Genomic DNA, 17,602 nt, shown 5'->3' on the forward strand with positions numbered 1-17,602 from the left:
CTACTGTAGCCCAGGCCCCCTGGGCTGGGCTTGTCTGAGGGAGCCTCGGCAGTGGGGGTGGCTTAGAGACCTAGATGAGCCCGAGAAGGTAAGATCTGTCCATTGGAAAGGATTGGAGTCACTTTCAAATATTGTTAACCATGTGGAAAAAATAGACTCTACTATATCTGCAGGTCACACAACACATTTCGATTAAACAGCCCCTCATGTTACTGAGAGCTGAGCACAATGACAAATGTTTTTGACCCAGTGGACATGAGAGAACAATGAGCCTTATTCTAATTAATCATCCCCAAAAGAAAGCATGCAAGATTATGGCCTAGGAATAGATGCCAAGATCCATGAGTGTCTGGCCCAGAAGTCCTTAGGTGGGCACAAGCTGTGCTCAGCTCCACGTTTATAGGCATGCATAGGGATTCCTTCAGCTCAACCCAAGCACTGAGTTCTCAGGACATAGTCATTTACACAGAGGACCTGCCCATTTTGTAAGATTAACAGGCAGGGATGAGATGAGCCACGGTGAAGTCAATACAACTCAGCAAACAATTAAAGGCACTTACTATGTACCAAGCACCATTCAAACTGACTGTCTCCCTGCAATCACAGTCGTATGGAGGGATGGACATGTGTATAAAACATAAAAGTGCCCTAGCTCCAAGTTATGCTATAAAAGAGGTGCAATGAGGGTATAAAGGGAGGGAGAGATCAACTTTAACCAGAGGGTGTGAGACAGAGGAAAACATTAGCAACAGTTCCACAAAGGAAAAGGTATTTGAACAGTCTTTAAAATGCATAGGGAGAAAATTCCAGATAGTTGGAGAAGATATTTAAGGAACTATAAGCTCAGTCTAAGGGTCAGGAAATAACAGTAAACATTTTACACCCTACCATATTTCATAAAATAATTGCTTTCCCTACCCTTGGCTGTAGCTGTGTTTTTCTGCTCTTGTTCCAGTCATTAGGACAAATAGGAAACGGCACATTAGGCAAAGATCGCATGGAAGGGAGTGGATAATGTAATTTTAAAAAGGAGAAATGTTATGAATAGCTGATATTTTTAGAGCATTATCTTTCTTGTTCACAATGGGTTTTGGTTTCCAGCCTGATGAAATGTAAATTTTACAAGGTCTGAGGGAAACCAAGACATGGGAGACTGATGCCGAGAATGAGGAGACTCATAAAGCCTGTCTAAGAGGTCGGGGAGGGTGGCAGCTGTGATCTGTCAGAGCCCTGGCTGAAAAGCTCTGCTCGCTGTTCTGCCTCGTTCGAGGGCTCCTCCATGACAAGACTCCCATTGGGATTCCAGACACCTAGGTAAGCTGCAGGATTTATAGAGAAGGCATGGCCACCAGTATACTTCCTTTAAACTCATGATTTCATACCTCAAATGGGCTCCCAGCACCGTCAGCCATCCTACTGTGATCTTCTAGCACGTGTGTCCCCCCACCTCCACCCCATGATTCTTACACCTTCTCTTCCCTCTTCAAGCCTTCCTAGACCTACCTACCTCTCACTTGTAGCAGATGACCTTGTCTTCCATTTTATAGAGAAAATTTAAGCTATCAGATAGGAGGATCCCTCTCATCTTCCTTTGCCAAACTCCCAGCTCACCATCTTCATTTCCTTCCTCCCTTTGTTATGACCAAGGAGAAGTTTCTCCACCTTTCTAAGGTCTGTCCCTACTTTCTTTTTTCAAAGAATTTATTCCTTTGGTCCTCCCCTTTCTCTCATCTCCTCTACTGGATCATTTCTATCCGCATTCAAATGTGCTTTCATCCCTTGACCCACTTTTTCAGCTACTTGTTCCCCTGACAGTCTTCTATTCCCTGTCCTTGTCAAATTCCTGTCTACGTCTCCCCCTTTCTCACCTCCCATTCTTCCCTCAGTCCGTTCCAATCTGTCTTTGCTCCTACTGTGTAACCAAAGCTCCTCTTGCCCTCCATGTTATCCAATCCAATAGTTGCCTTTTCTGTACTTATCTTACTCGGGCTCTCAAAAGTGTGTGCGTGACACACTTAATGCTCCCTCCTTGACACACTCTCCTTTTGTTATCAAATGGGGGTCCCACTGCGCACTGCTTACAAAATCACTACTCACAAATAGTAGAAAGGAACGGTGCCTTTAATCAGAATGCTGGCAATCTGGGGAGATGGTGGACTCAGTGTCCCCAAAAACCACCTCCAAAGATTCTGCTCAGCCATGAAACTTTTAAAGGGAAGGAGGGAAGTAATCTCAGTTAGTCATTGGAATGGGGGTCAGAGTGGTCACCATCCCCCCACTGCATGTAGGCTCGTTCACTCTAGATGTTATCTTGTTCACACAGTTTGGTCACACGGTTTGTTTGGGAGATTACTGAAGGGGAAGCTAGGGAAGAGATCTGGTCATCTGTTAATTACTTATTCTTCATTTCTACCTCTTTGATCTACGGAAAGAACCAACAAGTTAGGCAAGGTATCATGTAATTAAAAGATTTGAAAGGTGTGCGTGAGCTGGAGATGAGTAGAGCATGGGGGTGCCTGACTTAAAAGGGGTAAGAGACCTGTACTCAGAAAACTATAAGTTACTGATGAAAGAAATCAAAGACAACACAAACAGATGGAGAGATATACCATGTTCTTGGATTGGAAGAATCAATATTGTGAAAATGACTATACTACCCAAAGCAATCTACAGATTCAATGCAATCCCTATCAAATTACCAAGGATATTTTTCACAGAATTAAAACAAAAAATTTTACCTTTTTATGGAAACACAAAAGACCCCGAATAGTGAAAACAATCTTGAGAAAGAAAAACGAAGCTGGAGGAATCAGGCTCCTGGACTTCAGACTATACTACAAAGCTACAGTAATCAAGACAGTATGCTACTGGCACAAAAACAAATACAGATCAATGGAACAGGATAGAAAGTCCAGAGATAAACCCATGCACCTATGGTCACCTAATCAATGACAAAGGAGGCAAGAATAAACAATGGAGAAAAGACAGTCCCTTCAATAAGTGGCACTGGGAAAACTGGACAGCTACATGTAAAAGAATGAAATTAGAACACTCCCTAACAGCATACACAAAAATAAACTCAAAATGGATTAAAGACCTAAATGTAAGGCTGGACACTATAAAACTCTTAGAGGAAAACATAGGCAAAACACTCTTTGACAAAAATTGCAGCAAGATCTTTTTTGACCCACCTCCTAGAGTAAGGGAAATAATCAAAAATAAACAAATGGGACCTAATGAAACTTAAAAGCTTTTGCACAGCAAAGGAAACTACAAACAAGACGAAAAGACAATCCTCAGAATGGGAGAAAATATTTGCAAAGGAAGCAACTGGCAAGGGGTTAATCTCCAAAATATACCAGCAGCTCATGCAGCTCAATATCAAAAAACAAACAACCCAACCAAAAAATGGGCAGAAGACCTAAATAGACATTTCTACAAAGAAGACACACAGATGGCCAAGAGGCACATGAAAAGATGCTCAACATCACTAATTATTAGAGAAATGCAAATCAAAACTACAATGAGGTATCACCTCAGACCAGACAGGATGGCCATCATCAAAAAGTCTACAAACAATAAATGCTGGAGAGGATGTGAAGAAAAGGGAACCCTCCTACATTCTAGGTGAGAATGTAAATTGATACAGCCACTATGGAGAACAGTCTGGAGGTTCCTTAAAAAACTAAACCTAGAACTACCATATGACCCAGCAATCCCACTCCTGGGCATATACTCAGAGAAAACCATAATTCCAAAAGATACATGCACCCCAGTGTTCATTGCAGCACTATTTGCAATACACAGGACATGGAAGCAACCTAAATGTCCATCAACAGAGGAATGGATACAGAAGATGTGGTACATATATACGATGGAACATTACTCAGCCATAAGAAGGAGTAAAACTGTGTCATTTTCAGAGACATGGATGGACCTAGAGACTGTCATACAGAGTGAAGTAAGTCCGAAAGAGAAAAACAAATATCATATATTAATGCACATATGTGGAATCTAGAAAAATGGTACAGATGAACCTATTTGAGAGAACAAACATATGGACACCAAGGGGGGAAGGGGTGGTGGTGGGATGAACTGGGAGATTGAGATTGACATATATACACTACTATGTATAAAATAGATAACTAATGAGAACCTACTGTATAGCACAAGGAACTCTACTCAGTGCTCTGCGGTGACCTAAATGGGAAGGAAATCCAAAAAGGAGGGGATATTTGTATACGTATAGCTGATTCACTTTGCTCTACAGCGGAAACGAACACAACATTGTAAAAAATGTTATTCCAAAAAAAAAAATCGTCACAGGAAAAAAAAAGTTAATTACAATATAGCTTTGCTAAAGTGACAAGAAAATGGGCTTCCTGCTGAGGGCAGTTTCCTGCAAAGAGCTGCTTACACTCTCTCAGCTCCCAGGACTCCATGCTCTCCGGGTTCTCCTCTTACCTCTGTGGCTGCTACTTCTCAGCTCCTCCACAGGCTCCTCCTCCACCTGAACTAAGGACAGAGATGCCTGTGGCTTGGTCCTGGATCCTCTTCTCAATTTTCCTCATACTATGTCCCCAGACAGTCTTATCCATTCCCCTGGCTTTAAATACCATCTATATTCTGAATATCTCCAGCCTAGAGCTCTTCTCTCACTCACTTTAGTATATCCAACTACCAACTTGACATCTCCACCTGGATACCTCACAGGCATCAAAAATCTTGTCCAGAAGTTAATTCTTACCTCATTGCTCCTCTTCAGTTCCTCAAACATCTCCACATCTTTTGTATCCCGAGGTGTTCACACATCCTGGATCCTCTACCTGGGAAGATCTTCCCTCTGCTATAGATGTGGCTGACTTCTCATCTTTCAGGTCTGTGCTTCAGTTACTCCATCTCTGAGAGGCCTTTTCTGGCCACTCAGTCTAAGCAGATTCTCTCCTCATTATTTTCTGTCATTGCACAGAGTTTGTTTCTCTCATAAAAGTTATCACAATTTGTAATTAATTTCATATTTTTTCTTTCCTTTTTTGGGCATTCTCTCCTGCTGTGCTCCGTGTTGGCAAAGACCTTTTCTTTTGTTTTCTAATGTATCCCCAGCACATTACAAGGTGCCTGTGACTTAGCACTGGGTAGATATTTACATGAATGAAGCAGAAGATGGACTACAGGGATGGGATGACTCTGAACGTTTGGTCCACCTCCATCTTCCTCCTCTTAGTGCCCTGGAGCTCCCAATATCTGTCTGTCCACTCGGAGCCTCTCCTGGAATAAGAATAAAAGTGGATTAGAGAGCAGGAGGAAAAAGGCAAGCTGGTGCAGTACTTGATGTCTGGGGGCCCAAGGAGGATTCATGGACTAAGGCCTTTATAAAATCTTAAGGTAGAAAGATTGAAATAAATTCAGTCCAGAATGAGTTTCCTCACTTCCGGCCAGGAATAGAACAAAGACATGGTTTGGTTTTCAGAAGTCCCATCTGTCCCTGAAAGGACGCCCTGTACTTCCTTCTTCTTGCTAGTGGGAAGACGAACGGGGACCTGGATTGTGAGGCCTCTGCTTCTGTCCCGACTCCAAGCTGCCTGGAGGGGTTTAGCCAGGAGACCAAGGCCAGGATGGAGGAAGAAGCATACAAGAAGGGGTGAGTCAGCCTTCAGCAGCCCTGAGGTCACCTGGCATTGCTCAAAAGATACCTTCCCACGGGCCTTTCCTGTCTCTTAGAGGATTTAGGGAAGCAACCCGTGGCCCTGGGACCTCCTTGCCTGAGTAAGGAACTACATAGGAAAGAGCAGTACTGTTCCACAGGAAAGACAGGAGGAAACGAGGCAAGAGTGTGTGGTAGATAATAACTAGGCTGCCCTCTTTTTTAGGCAGAAAGCCACCAGAATGATCTGGAAATCAGGGGCCCTGGGTGGGTTCCTCTTGGTGGTGCCTGAGGCTTCCTGACACATGCCCAGAGCAGTCACGCCACTGCCAGCAGTGCCCAGGAGCAGCTGCAGCCCCACTTCCTGGAACTGCCCCAGCCATCCCTTCTTCCTGTCAAAGGAGTCCCCTTTCAGCTGCCCCCTTCTCTAATTGAGCTTCAGTAGCACTTTTGGCTCGTTGTTAGTCACTGATGAGGCAGAATACTGAGCAAGGCCCCAGCTAAGCCAGGTAGAGAAGTACCTCTGTCCAGGTGCCACATCCTGAGCTTCTTTCCCAGTAGCTCCTGAGGGAGATACAGCTTCCCTCTGACGTGGGACCTGTGGGCTTCGGTGTGGTGGCCACCTGCACCGTGGTGGGGTTGCCCCAACCCAACTGTGCTAGCCTTAAACACTCAGCTGTAGGACAAGCAAAAATTATGTTCAAGGTAATATTAAACCTGGGAGAAGGAAGTCAGAGGGTTTCTCTTGGAAAGCCTGTCTTTTCACCCACACCTGTCCTCTGTACTTAGAATGCAGGGGAGTGAATGCTTCCATCAGCTTTGTGAACATTTACTGTGAACCTGTGTGCCTTTCACTTTCACAAAGCTTCCCAACAAGCCTGTGTGACAGGTGTCACCTTCCCCAGGTCAAACCACACACCTGGCACTTCCTCAAAATGCTCCAACATCCGTGCAGTGAGTGCCAGCCTCTCCTTTTTACAGGGGAGGAGCTGAGGCTCCAAGGCCACACAGTCCTTAGCCCTCCCAAATGGTTTGTAGAAGAATCCAGCCAGGAGACTCTGCACCCATATTTTTTCCCTGTCTCTTTTGTCACACTTTCACATAAACAGGAAGAATGGCCGAGGGGTGAGGGGAAATCATCCTGACAGGAGCCACCATAGGATGCGGTGGAGCTTCCCAGCTTTTTCCTCTTGTTTGGAACCACAGGAAGTGAGTGTGTAATCATCAGAGATGCTCAGTGCCTCCTCTAGCAACTCAGGAAAGGATGCTCCGCCCCTGGCCTTTCCAGACTCAATTGTTCGTTGTTGCCTCCCAGATACCAGGAAGGTCTAAAGAAGACCAAGGAGCTTCAAGACCTGAAGGAGGAGGAAGAGCAGAAGACCGAGAGCCCTGAGGAAGCTGAAGAGGCAGAAGAAACTGAAGAAGAGGAAAAGGAGCAGAGAAGCAGGTTGGAGCCCTTGCCATTGCTGAAATGGGTCCCAATTCATGTCATTGCACAACATCCCTGGAGGTGCCAGTCCAGGGCAGTTGTGGGTCTAGGGCCCGAGTGAGCAGCCAACAGAAACCAAGAGGGCACTCATGTTGGAGGAGGAGGCGAAGGAAATCCCAAAGAGCTCAAATAGTTAATAAGAGGATGTTTGCAAGAGCTGAGGGGTCAGGGGTTGTCAAGGGCTGGACCAGCAGCAACCAGCAGTTCTCAGGAGCTGAGAAAATGCGAGGGACCACAGTTAGCTCATTGCCCAACCATTCCCATGAAAGAGCCAAGTTCAAGGAAGTTGGCCTGAAGCCCTAGAGGGGAGCTGGGACAGAGAGAACACAGGGAGGTAGGGGATGAACTCAACTTTGTGGCAAAGGAAGTGTCCAACAGGTTCTTTCCATGGTGATCAAACAAGTTTGGTCGTCTGGACATTGTTTTCACTTTGGTTTGGAAATACTTGGATTTTTCCTTTTAATATACTTTATATTTCAAGTGCATTTTCCACTAAATCATGAAAGATATATGTAACAGTAGATAGAGGTAATGTAGATCCTGCATCTTAATCAATTAATCAGCTGCTACCTTTGGGACAGGGTATGAGTCTGTGCCTCATTGCTGGCAGACTCTGGAAATCACATGCACCCAATGAACAAGGTAATAAAATGCGGATTAGAAGTGAGAGGGACATGCTTCAAAACACATAGGAATGACCAGTAGAGCCTAGTTGGTGGAAGATTCAACCAGAGTGAGAGGTGTCAGCCTGCATGAGTCAACCCCAGTGTTCAAGGGGAGAGCTGGAGAAAGGGCTTCACTATTGGAAACAAACCTGTGCAAGGGCACACCACCTCCCCTAAGGAGAGAAGCCCAGTTTTCACAATGAAAGCACAGTCCCTACTCCAAGTGGCTTGTTCCTATCCTTCTTGGTCTTCTGTCCCTCCTGGGTGTCCTCTGCTCTTGTTTTCCAGGCCACCAGACTGTCTTCTCTCCTTTAATGCAGTCAAGCCCAGGCCTGGGCTTCAGCCCTTTCTTTGGCTCCCTTCAAAACAGAAACACAGGCTGGGACTTCTAACCCTTCCAAACACTGGGAAAGAACAAAAGAGAACTAAGCAGAGAGAGTACATGGAATATAAATAGTCTGGTTTACAAAGCACAGGGCTGGAATCCTTATCTAGCTAATTTGATCTTGGGAGATTGTCCCTCCCATTTCATGAAATCCCAGAGGAAGTGAGCCTATGCCCGGCTTCCCCTCTGTCCAGCTCCTGGTCAGCAGCACATGGCAATGGCCGCCCTTTGCATCCAACATCCAAGAGTATCCTCTTGGTCCTGCTGAGGATACTGAAAGGCCACGTTCTCTTTCCCAACTTCTGCTCCCTCTCAGATTCACTTCTTGGTCTTATGAACATGCCTGTACCTCAGGTGGTGGATACCAGGCATCAGCACAGCCCTGAGATGGGTCCTCGGCCTTCAGCACATTGTGTAGCTTCACCTGTTCAGGCCCAGCAGTGTGGCATCATCTTCTCTATAACGACAGACACTGCTATCATAGAAACTGCCCACCCACAGTTACAGGGTCCCTTCCTCACCTGTCACCAAAGCCAGACTAGCCCCGAGAGCTGTTGTGTTCAGTGCCAGGCAATCCATTCATTCGCAAATCCCTTACATACACGGTTGCCTATAGGCACCTGTACTCAAGCATGATTCCCCCCATGAAATTCTGGCATCTCATTAACAAGCAAGGTCTAAGGTTATTAAAAGTTCCATGTCCTACTTAGTGCATTTTAAAAACACTGAGCTAACCCCAGCAGCTGGCCCCTTATTTAAGAGATTCAGCATCAAACACTAGAGTCTTTTTATCTGAATCTCTCCTCTATTATAATAATATGTAATAATATAATCTGTTGTCAATATTACTTTCTGGAGGATCAGCTTAAGTGAACTTTGGGTGAATCCACCCAATATCTTAACCATATTAAAACACAGAACACAGTCTTCTGACATTTAGGTAATACATGGAACAAGTGAGACTCATAAGATGCAACAGGGAACTGTTGTCTTTTCTCCCACTGTCTGTTCACACTGGCCTTTTGGGGTTAAGATGATATTAGGCAGACTCCTTTACTCTTCCAATAACTCTCAGAAAATAGAAGTCCTCTGGTCAAGTTTAAGTCCCAAGAACAACCTCATTTCAGTAATGAAAATGGCCAGTTCCCTGAAATAGTCAAAAGCCTGAACTTCTCCCCATACCCCCTGGCCTGCAGCTCCACTCTGCTTCAGGAAGGAAGCCTATAGTGGAGACAGAGCTGACTTCTTGCTCTCTGCCACTCCCGCCCTCCACCCCAGCTGTGCTAATGCAGCGCCTGACCTCTCCAGAGCTAACGTTGGGAAAGGGGGTGGAGATCAAGGGTAGGAAAGGTATTACCTGACTGGTCTTCTTGTGAGCGGGTTCCAGGCCTTAGCAGGCATTTAAGGTTGACCTTCTGATTTTGTTCAGTGTGGTGTTTTATGGGACCTTCAGAGAAAAGCACCCCTCCTACCCCCCAGCTCACACATGTTCACACCATTTCTGAGGATCTCTCAACTGCAGGTCCCCTTATGAGGTCGAATGCAGCTCTTCTGGCCAGCTACTTAAAATCCCTCTCTCAGTCCTTGGGCAGCTGGAAGTATACCCTCCACGCTCAGCTTCTAGGTAGCATTTCCGGGCAGGGTCTATGACATCCCATGCCACCCTTCCTTCTCCTGACTACATCCAGTTACTGTGAAATATGCACCTTTGACCCACTAGTGGTGGGAGGATGGTTTTCCGTATTGTGGCCCCCTGCTCTGATGCCACCAAGCAGTTCAGTAAGATTCTCACTCTTCACATCTCTCAGGTGGGAGTCACGCACAGTCTACTCACTGTGCCCCCAAATTACAACATATCGAGCTCGCCAAGCAGCATCTCCGAAGCCCCTCTCTCCAGGCCCAGGTGAGGGGGCAGCAACCTCACCCTTCCCAATGGAGGAGTAGGTAGACCTCAGAACAACCACAAATTGATTTCCAAAGGAATTCTATTTCTAATCTAATTCCATTTCTAACAACTTTTGTAGGCTGGAAATGGGTAACCAGCTAAGGGTCACGAAGCCAGATCTTGCCGTCCTCCTTTGCCAGCCCACTTAAGGATGGGGTGAGAGTGGGATTCTCCCTGCTCCAGCAGCTTGTTTTGGAACACAGAAATACAGCCCAAAAGAGAGACTGTGTCTTAGCATCCAGTTGTATCTGAATAGAAATTAAAGAAACTAAATGGGGCTGAAAGAAACTAAGCTTCCACTTCCAAATTCTCTCTCCCCAACAGTTGTGAAAGTAGCCAATGATTTTCACCTCAGCTCATGTACTCACTGTTTTGCTTTGCTTAATTGTTCCTGAAACAATCATCAGTGGGTCCCACATGGAAGAGAAACCAACCAGTGCTTTAGCATCCAAGGCAGGCACTCTGAGCATCTGTGTTGAGTCTCTGTACCACTGTCAGGCACCTAGCTCTCTGCTATTAGAATAGCAGAGAGAGAGAATAGCTAATCTGCTATTAGCTCTCTGAATTAGAGCTCTCTGCTTCTCAGCAAATGGTCTGCATATTTCAGTGTCTGTGTGAGCCTCAGGATCTTCAGAAAGACCTCATGTCCCTTTTCTCACCTCTTTCATTTGGTGATCCTCAGTATTCTCACTGTTATTTTTTAAAATAGATCCGGGATTAGAAACAGGAAGAAATTCTAGCTTAATGAATGTGTCCAAGGCTTCTCCAGAGAGCTCTAAGAATGGACTCTTCAAAGCAGACCATCTGACCAAATGTCTTTTCAAGGGGCCACAAAAAAGAGTGGAAAAATTGAAAGGCAGTGGGGAAAAGAGGAAGAGGGAAAAGTGGAGTGAAGCAGGCAAAAAACAGAGGGGGAGGGTTGAAAGGGAAGGAGGGAAGAGAGAAAAGAGAGAGATGAGAGGGAAGAGAAAAGTGTGGAGAGAGCAGAGAAAGTGGAGGAGGGGTTATTTGGGAATGAAGTTTAATAGGGCTGAGAAAGTCACCAGAGTTTGCTGGAGGCCCCGGGACAGTTTGAAGTGAGCTCTTGAGGTTGATCTGGTTCCTTGAATTACTTGTCCAGTTATTTATTACTCGACGTTGAGAGTCTTCTAGGAGTTTATCACAGTCCTTCCACTCTAGATACAGTCAGATGTGGAACTGAGGACAACAAATTAGGCATCTGAACATGGAGGCGGGGGACAGGTTAGAACTCGGAACTGATCACTGGTACCACTAAGTGCAGAAAAGCTGTTGGTCCTGTCTGGTTGCATGGGAGAATGGGTCAGCCAACCTGGTATCTTGGGGCTTGGGGGAGTTCAGATATCAGTGACCATCTCATGAGTAGATGAGGGCATGTGCGAATGGATGAATGGTCACACAAATAAGTAGCGTGTTCTAGCCTAGACCCTCCCAATATAAAGGCTATAGACTGGTGGCATCAAAATCACCTGGGGAAAAATGTTTAACTATCGATTCTTAGACCATGCCTTTGGAGATTCTTATTCAGTAGACCTGGGGTATTTTGATTAATTGCTGCCAAACAACACTATGCACAGCTGAGTTTGAGAGCCACGGCGCAAGACAACATGGAGAGTATTCCAGATGGAAGTTCTGGGCATCGTATATGTGCCCAATATACTAAACCCTCCACCTATGTTTTTCATTTGACAGCAAACTTGAAGAATTGGTTCATTTCCTACAAGTCATGTATCCCAAACTCTGTCGGCACTGGCAAGTCGTCTGGATGATGGCCGCAGCAATGCTGGTCTTGACTGTTGTGCTGGGGCTCTACGGTTCCTATAACTCTTGTGTGGAGCAGGCCGACGGGCCCCTTGGGAAATCCACTTGCTCGGCAGCCCAAAGGGACTCATGGTGGAGCTCAGGACTCCAGCATGAGCAGCCTACAGAGCAGTAGGAAACCCGACACCCGGCCAGTGCCCTGCTCCAGCACACAGCCTGCTGCCCTTTCCCCAAGCATGATGTGTCAGGCCTGGGCATGGGCACACCACTGCTGCCGTCAGGGGAACAAGCAGGGGTTCTTTCACACTCGGCACCCCTATGGGAGCTATTCACACACAGTAACTGATGTTCTTGGAGGATCAACAAAAAGCATCAGTGGACAAAGAAGTGGCCTTCACCAGGGAACTCCGACGGAAGGGACAGTTGCCTGCGCCAGCTCAGATGGCTGGGGAGAAACAAAACACCTTCTTTATAGGCTACAGTGCGAAGCCCCCTCCCCCTCCCCATTTTCCTCTCTGCCATTGATCGGAAATCAGGAAGGATTGTGTCTAAAGGCTAACTCTGCCCCCAAGGATCAGACCTGGAATTTGGAGTCTCACGTGAATATCTTCCCATTTCCCATCTCATTCTTACTGACTCTCCTTCAGCCTTCCCTTCTCCCCTTTGCAATCAGAGTTTCTCTTTACAGAAGTCAGAAAGGTTTATCAGAAAAACGTTTAGGCTGCTTTTTAGCTCAGTGCTTGAAATGAAGTGGGAAGATGTAAGTGAACATATATTCCTCTGTACACATACACAGAGTGCACACACACACAGCACACGCATGCATGAAGCCACCTACCCTCCAAACGTGTGCTCTGGGTATGTGTTAGGGTTAAAGCCAACCCACAGATTTTCACTAGGTGTGGGGCAGCCACCAGGCACCTGTTCAGTGAGCTTTCTACGTGGGCTTAAGATGTTTGAGAAACACTGAAAACTCATGGCTTCCATGGCGAACTTGCTGGTCTCCATTTCCAGGGCTAATTCTGAGCTGCTGTAGAGCACAGTCTATCCCCTCTTTGTTCTCTCTGGTTGAGAGCAGTTAACCCGCCTCTCAGGGGGAAAGAGGAGACAATGCACTTTCAGCTTCGCTGTGCCCACATGCGAGTGTGCATCTCCACTGCAGTGTTCCAGTTTCAATGGCATTTCCAACCAAAGTGTAGGTCTCAGAGCATTCCCATTGTTTAGCAGAAAACTGAGAGTGCGTCCCACCTCCAGCTGGACTTCTCACTCCACCTTGAGAGCTGCCACCTGCCTTCTTGCCTCATCAGTTCTGGGGGGCGCTGGTTTCTGTGTGGGTTTTATGGTGGTGGCTTTGCTGTTGTTTTTGTTTTGCTGTTGACATTTGTTTTTGTTTCTGACACTCGTATAGAACTTACTGTGAGCCAAACACTGTATTAGGTATTATATAGGGATTCATTCAATGAGTCCTCAAGAAAAAGAAAAAATCTGTGACTCTTCCCATTTTCAGATAAGGAAACTGAAGCACAAAACAAGCAAAGTAACTTGCCAAGGATACCCAGTTAGTAAATCATGGGGCTGGAAGTCACACCCAGCCAGGCTGGCCCCAGGGGCTGTGCTCTCAACCCCTGCACTAAATTGATTCTTCCAAAGGCCTCCTAGCTGGACATCCTACATTCCAGTCCCACTCCCCTGAGTGGCCCTTCAGCCACTCCAAGCCATTTCTGGTTCCCAGACTAAATTGTTTTCTCTCACTAGTTTTTCTTCTGCCGCTCTCCTCTTTTCTTCTGGTCACTCCTCAGGACCAAGTACAAAAATCATCCCCTCCATTACACCTTTAATGGCCTCCCTCCAACTCCCCACCATGCCCCACATAATAGGTCACACCCTTCTCTGTGCTTTCTGGCACTTTTTAAACATTTTCATTACTACTACTAATGACCATTACTATAGTGTATCAGAATAACTTATTTATGTGTCTGCCTTTCCTAGCATTTTTCCTCAAAGACAAGAACCATGTCTTACCCATTCTCTGGGTAAGTGCCTAGCATGGTGGCCGATGCTTGGGAGGGTATCATTAAATGTTGGTCAAAAGAACAAGTGAGCATTCAAGGGGGTGGAGAGCAGTCTGGGAACAGCCGACGTTTTGCATACTTCCCAACACCAGCATCATCACCACCAACAACTCAATGAAAAAAATTACACCTTTATTAGCCTCGACTTATTCCAGTATTTTTCAGTCTCCTCTGTGACCTGATTAGCAACAACATTTCCAAGCTCAAGGGCTAGGCTTGATGCAACCACTCCTTTCAGAAAGACCCACCTAGGTTAGGCCCCACTGTGAAAGCAGCCTGTTGTTCTAAGGGAGGCATCCTTTCCAGTGGCTAGAAAACCACTATGAGAGAAGCCCAAGCCAGGGTTGACCAAGGATGTGCCATTAAGGTAAAGAGGTGCAGATCATGGCAGACGGACTTTGGCCGCATGGATGGATGGTTTGCCCTGCCTCTTCCAGGGCGACTGGATACACTGGAGGACGTTGAGGCCCTCAAAGCCAAAGACAGGATACAAATGGCGCTCCAGAGAGGCTGGCTGTGGGGCAGGACTCTAGGCTGGCAACATCCAGTCTCAGCCTCCCGTGAAGAAGGACGAGGCGGAGCTGGCCCATCACCCACTTGGTCACAGGGTTCCCACCTTTGCTTCCTGTTGAGACAAAGGCCAGGAGAGGAGCTGCAGTGAGCTCTTGACCCTCCAGCTGCTCCACAGAAAGGCCTGCAAGAATGCTTCCAGACCAGGCCCTCAGCCAAAGGACTCTGTGAGTAAAGGGAGGTTGAGGACGAGAAGGAACAAAAGAGTACCCACGTTTCCAAGGGCATTCCTGAAACAGGACTCCCGGTAATTCTTCAAGAAAAGCAAAGATGACCTGAGGCAATTGGAACTGTTGCCAAAGCAGCAGTGAAATAGACAGAAACAGGCCCTGTATTTCCAACAGTGATATTGATCTGAAATAAAAGTTCCCTTCAAAATGCCTCTGAGGTCTGACTTTTCTGCTTGGCCCTAGGACTCTCTGTATTGCTCCCTGTGTACAGCCTGGCCGCATAAGTGGAGAGGGAGATGCTGGATTTGTGTATCACTGGTTGTCAGCTCCTAACGTTGTTAAACCTCACACAGGTGTGCTAGCCTTGAAATATAGAGTGTCACATACCTGAGTTTGAAAATAAAAGCACATTTCCAAACCTTTGGCAGCAGCTGAATGCCTCCTCATTTTGTGGAGCTGGGCCACAACCTTGCCCAACCCTGAATTAGAATCTACTTTTGGATAACAGTGCCTCCCAGAAGTCCCCAGCCCTCGGGTCACTATGGGCTCCCTCCCAGGGGCTGGATCAGTTCCTCTCCTTCTCATCCTCATTCCTGATCCTAGTTTCCTGTATCTTCCTGGCCTACGTTTCTTTGTTTGTTTGTTTCTTGTTTTAATTCATACATTTTGCTGTGATAGAGACTGTTAAGTTTTCACCAGTCTGATTTCCACATCTAGATTTTATTTTTTTTTAAGATTTTTTCAATGTGGACCATTTTTAAAGTCTTTTGTTACATTTGTTACAATATTGTTTCTGTTTCATGATTTGGTTTTTTGGCTACAAGGCACGTGGGATCCTAGCTCCCCGACCAGGGATCGAACCTGCACCCCCTGCATTGGAAGGTGAAGTCTTAACCGCTGGGCCACCAGGGAAGTCCCTAGTTATATTTTTTAGTCTTTTCTTGCAGCTAGGGGCAAGGGAATGCAGACCTTCCAGATCCAATTTCCTACATAGACTCTCCTGCCCAGTACTTTATATCCTCTATATTCCCCCTTCTGCCTGCCAAATTCAGAGCATGCAGTTGAGGACCTGAGGCCCGAGAAGTTGGTGGGACCACCAGGTGGAAGCCAAGTCTTTGAATGGGCGCTCACAGAATTCAACTGTGACATGAGCAAGAAATAAAATTTTAGTATATTAAGCCACTGAAATTCAGGAATGTTTGTTATAGCCATTAGCCTACCCCAGCTAATGCATACAGAACCAGAAACAGGGTACTTAAACAACAAATTTTCAAAATATGAGACCCTGGCTTATCAGTCAAGTGGCAGGAAACCAGAACACGGATATCAGGGACTAGAAATATGGTGACCTATGTTGTGAAGAAAACAAAAATATTTGGTAAAATCGTACCCAGGGTAACTTGAAAGACAGTCCATGGGCAGCCTATAGCTCTAGGAGAAGTGACTGGAAAGAATCAGAGCGTTGGAGTGTGTGAACCTTTATTGGCTGCCTTTTGAGCGGTATTGCAAGACAAAGAAGTACTTGGGAAAGAAATGGCTATTGGGAAACAGAAAGGAAAGAGGATATAGAGTTCTTAGATTGAGGCTTAGAAAACCTGACTCCTTCTAAACCCCAACCAGACTGAAAAGAGCTTGAGTGAAAAAGAAGCAATAAGACTTTTCAGCTGAATTAAGATCAGAGCAGCCCTATGGTAAAGGCCAGATTAAGAATATGGCCCTTTCATCTGTGGTTTCTAATGAACGCAGGGTAGCCACCACTGAATTAGAGAGGAGGAAGCATAGGGCTGAGGAAAAGAAATACATCTTGAGAATTGTGACTGGGAAAGGATTTGGGGTGTGATTATTGTACATGGAATCAAATGGAAGCAAATAGATCAGAAACCTAAGTTTGTGAGGGAATTGTATTTATTGTACAGAGATACAAGCCAGGACTAAAAACTCCTTTGATTGTTAAGTTAGAAAACAACTTTTGGGATCCTAAGCTTATATCAGCAAAAAGCAGATTGTACAAGCTGTGCTACCCCCAAGGAGCCCGTACTCCCTAATTCCCACCACAAATGTGGCCAAGGAAGATTCTATCCAATGAAGGTGGACATGGGACGTGAGAGTTTCTCCTAGAAAGCAGAATCATGATCTAATCAAAGGTAGGTAACTGTGGTTGGCAACATTTCTAAAATGCCTCCCCTCAAGATGTACCCCCTACCCCAATCCCTGGAACTTTTAAACGTGAGACATCACTCCTGTCATGTTACATGGTGTGGTTGACTTTCAGTAGAGAGACCCTTTCTGGTTCTTTTTGTCCCTTCCTGTCTTCCTTCCTTCTTCCTTTTTGTAATACTTTATCAAATGCTTGAAGGCTAACTGTCTTTCAGGTGTGACGCTAGCTTTAAGGATAATGACGAAGAGAGCACAATTGCTGCCTTCCTGTCTCTCTGGCTCCATGGTGATAGAGGAGTCATGTATATTTCTGAGGTCCCCGTAGCCTAGGTCTTGTGCTCATCCAAGTAGTGAGGTCTAAGCTACAGCTATTTAAGGGATATTCCCCTGGTCCCTTAGAAGCTCTCTATGTTTGTGCAGAGCAGATTCTCCTCTCATTATTGCTGTCTTCCACACCAATATCTAACTTTATGACCAATAACTTTTGTATGGGAAAGAACTAGTTATCCATACACTATTCCTATAAATGACATTCCTTTTGGAGAAAACTAATAACCCTTTGCCCAAGGCATTACTCTCAAGCCAGAATTCCATAATTGCCATGGAAGATAAACCACTGAAACTCTAGCAGGGGAAACAGAGAGTGCAGACGGCTTGTGCACAGTGCAGATAAATCTCACATTCATCAAACAAAAAAGAGGAAGTCTAAACTGAATTTTCACTTAC

The 17,602-nt window shown here is 45.7% G+C and overlaps 1 protein-coding gene across 10 annotated transcripts in view; it reads left to right on the plus strand.

The window, feature by feature from the left end:
• The window catches only part of IRAG1 (inositol 1,4,5-triphosphate receptor associated 1), a 119,494-nt gene extending 104,356 nt beyond the window's left edge, over positions 1 to 15,138 (plus strand). For 8 of the 10 annotated variants that reach the window (XM_060159674.1, XM_060159675.1, XM_060159670.1 and 5 more), the window contains 3 exons: positions 5,522 to 5,641; positions 6,960 to 7,091; positions 11,839 to 15,138. In XM_060159674.1, coding sequence (XP_060015657.1) covers positions 5,522 to 5,641; positions 6,960 to 7,091; positions 11,839 to 12,082 — 496 coding nt within the window. In that variant the 3' untranslated portion in view covers positions 12,083 to 15,138. Of the gene's footprint in view, positions 1 to 1,126; positions 1,315 to 5,521; positions 5,642 to 6,959; positions 7,092 to 11,838 lie in introns of those variants that run through there. The other 2 variants (XR_009542429.1, XR_009542430.1) reach the window with 2 other exon arrangements.
• The last annotated feature ends 2,464 nt before the right edge of the window (positions 15,139 to 17,602 follow it).

Source organism: Lagenorhynchus albirostris, chromosome 9 (assembly GCF_949774975.1).
Source record: "Lagenorhynchus albirostris chromosome 9, mLagAlb1.1, whole genome shotgun sequence".
NCBI classification, from domain to species: domain Eukaryota; kingdom Metazoa; phylum Chordata; class Mammalia; order Artiodactyla; family Delphinidae; genus Lagenorhynchus; species Lagenorhynchus albirostris.